General features: G+C 31.0%; 1 protein-coding gene across 1 annotated transcript in view; it reads left to right on the top strand.

Moving 5' to 3' along the window:
* Positions 1–2561, top strand: part of LOC103680203 (lysine-specific demethylase 6A-like) — a 143311-nt gene that overhangs the window by 120127 nt on the left and 20623 nt on the right. Inside the window, 1 exon segment of the mRNA XM_040636038.1 lies at positions 2231–2345. Within this exon segment, the coding sequence (XP_040491972.1) occupies positions 2231–2345 (115 nt within the window).

The following is a 2561-nucleotide window of genomic DNA, read 5'->3' as shown; positions in this document are numbered from 1 at the left end:
AAGTGAAATACAATTTAACTAAATCAACTGTCTGCTTACCACTTTCTTTCTTAGCCAGACACTGACTTTGATTTCAGTCTTAATTTTTTTTCTTCTTCTCTTCTTCCTCCTCCTTCCCTCCCTCCCTCCCTTTCTTCCTCTTTTTTAACTTTTAGAAAGAGGTTTGATGATGAGATACTGCATTTAAATTTTCTAATTTTTTTGTCCATTGTTTTTCTATAAGATAGATATATTGTAGTGAACACTTTGGTAGTTTCAATGTACGGTAATGGTTTTGTTTTGCACAGCAAGAACATCCTTGTATATTAAATACAATGCTTTCCTGTGGAATGGAGAAAATTATTTGGCACTACCTCATGAAGTTCATTTTTCTTGAATGAATATGCACTGGCTTTTTTTTTTTTTTTAATAAAATGTTGAACTGTGGTGATACGTATATCAGTTAAAATGCTGTTGAATTATAACTGTCTTAATACAATAGTTTACCAACCAGCAGTGAGAACTAATGATAGTGTGTAAGATTTTTGTTACAGTAGCTGCTTAATTCTGATTTGTTGAATGAAAACACCGTATACAAAACATAAACCAATGGTGTATTTGTGTTCCGTGAAAGTCTTATTTACAAGAACAGATGTTTGGCCCATGGGCGGTAGTTTACCATCTTCTGATTTAAAATCTTAAAAATCTAAAATTTTCATCGAACTCAAATCATCTTTGTTTCCTTTGCATTGACGTAGATTATGTAATAGATCATAATGCAAATATTTAACAGTCTATGAGTTGTGGCAAGTAAACTATCTTTACACTATCTGTAAAGGCAGATACCGGCAGCAAATAACCATTCTTCTCTATATGTACTGATGTCTGTAGCCTGTATATCAACATCTTTTGCTTTTCTGTTTTTATTTTTATTACTGGTATCAGTTATAGTTTGATAACCAGAGTGCTTGCTTTTTTACATTTTCACTGTATATGAGCCATATGATTTATTTAAAATAGGTTGTTTCTTATTTTTAAATGAGTTAGGGTTCCCAACTTTGTTGAAATCTGAAAATCTTTTTGAAGAAATGCTGAATCAAGGTCTCCTTTGAGATACCCAGATTTTTAAATCTCCTCAGGGATTTCGATGTTGATGGAACCCATTGGTTGGAATGTTTATATTCCCACGCCATTATTGTAAATTCACTTACATAATACTTTATCACTTGTAGTGGTAAAGTTGAAAGAGACCAGGAGAGTTGTAATTAATGACAGAAGACTTTTAGATCTTGATCCTTATCACTAATACCTTTGTAATACTAAGCAAGAATTTCATATGGCAAGGGTTTTTTTCCCTTATATATATATGGTATTAGACTGATTCTATTAGGATTTATTTTGTTTTTTAAATTATCCAATTTAGATATGTTATAAAAGTAAATATTGTATGAAAAATGAAATAAAGAAAATGAAAAAATGTCTTTTTTCTTTTAAAATCTATGAGGGAAAACAAAACTTAATAGATTATGTCTCTGTCATTTGTGCCTAAAAGCGGTTAAGGTTTCTAGTATATGCGTATAGTTCTTTATTAGTTCTTGAACAGCATCCTTTGTAATGCTTTGAAATTTCTTAGACGAAATGTTTACTATATTTTAATTTGCTCAGTATAATTCAAAAGAAACATTGATTTTAAATTGCTGATTATTTGGTAAGGATTTTGTTCTTCTACTACCATACATAGAAGTGGTGCCTTGCTGTATAACAGTTTACATTTTGACATGATCTTGAAATGTGTTCTGAAAAATTCAGATTGTTCTCAGGTCCTTTATTACAAAGTTTTGTTTTTGTTTTTTAAGTAAATCTGTCACAGTGTCCCCAGATCTCAAATTTTAAAACTCCTTTCCAGGATAATACCTACCTACTTGTGGATAGAAACATTTACAGTGTGCATCAGCATCAAATTGGGATGTTTATAAGAGCTGTAGAGGAGCTACAGGTTGTTAAATAACTAAGTTATATTTGAAAACCCTACCTCTTCAATTATTTGATTCTCTGTAAGAATTGGGAGTACTTTATGGAGGAGGAAGTAGTAGTCATAATGACAGTAGGTAATATTTATTGCTTATTATGTGCTGTTCTGTAATTTACAAGCGTATTTCACTCTTGAAACGACCCAGTGATTTAAAGGCACATTTTCTCCCATTGAATTTACACTATAACATATACGTTTGTTTTCCCTTTTTCTTTTCAGGTCACCAAGAAAATAACAACTTCTGCTCTGTTAACATAAATATTGGTCCAGGTGACTGTGAATGGTTTGTTGTCCCTGAAGGTTATTGGGGTGTTCTGAATGACTTTTGTGAAAAGTAGGTTTCTCAACAGAATTTGTTTTCACATAATTTTCAGAAGACATTTATTATAAAGGACAATGTATGATTCTAAATTTCCAATTATCCAAAAATTTTATTTTAAATGGTATTATTTGAAATCTTTTTTACTTTATGTTATGTGGAATAACACTAAATGAAAGATGAAACCAGTCCATGCAGTAACAACAGGTATGATTTCAAAGGATAGGGAGT

The sequence above is a fragment of the Ursus maritimus genome, assembly GCF_017311325.1.
Source record: "Ursus maritimus isolate PB19 chromosome Y unlocalized genomic scaffold, ASM1731132v1 scaffold_Y2, whole genome shotgun sequence".
Taxonomy (NCBI): domain Eukaryota; kingdom Metazoa; phylum Chordata; class Mammalia; order Carnivora; family Ursidae; genus Ursus; species Ursus maritimus.
This window is presented reverse-complemented; position numbering and strand designations above follow the sequence as displayed.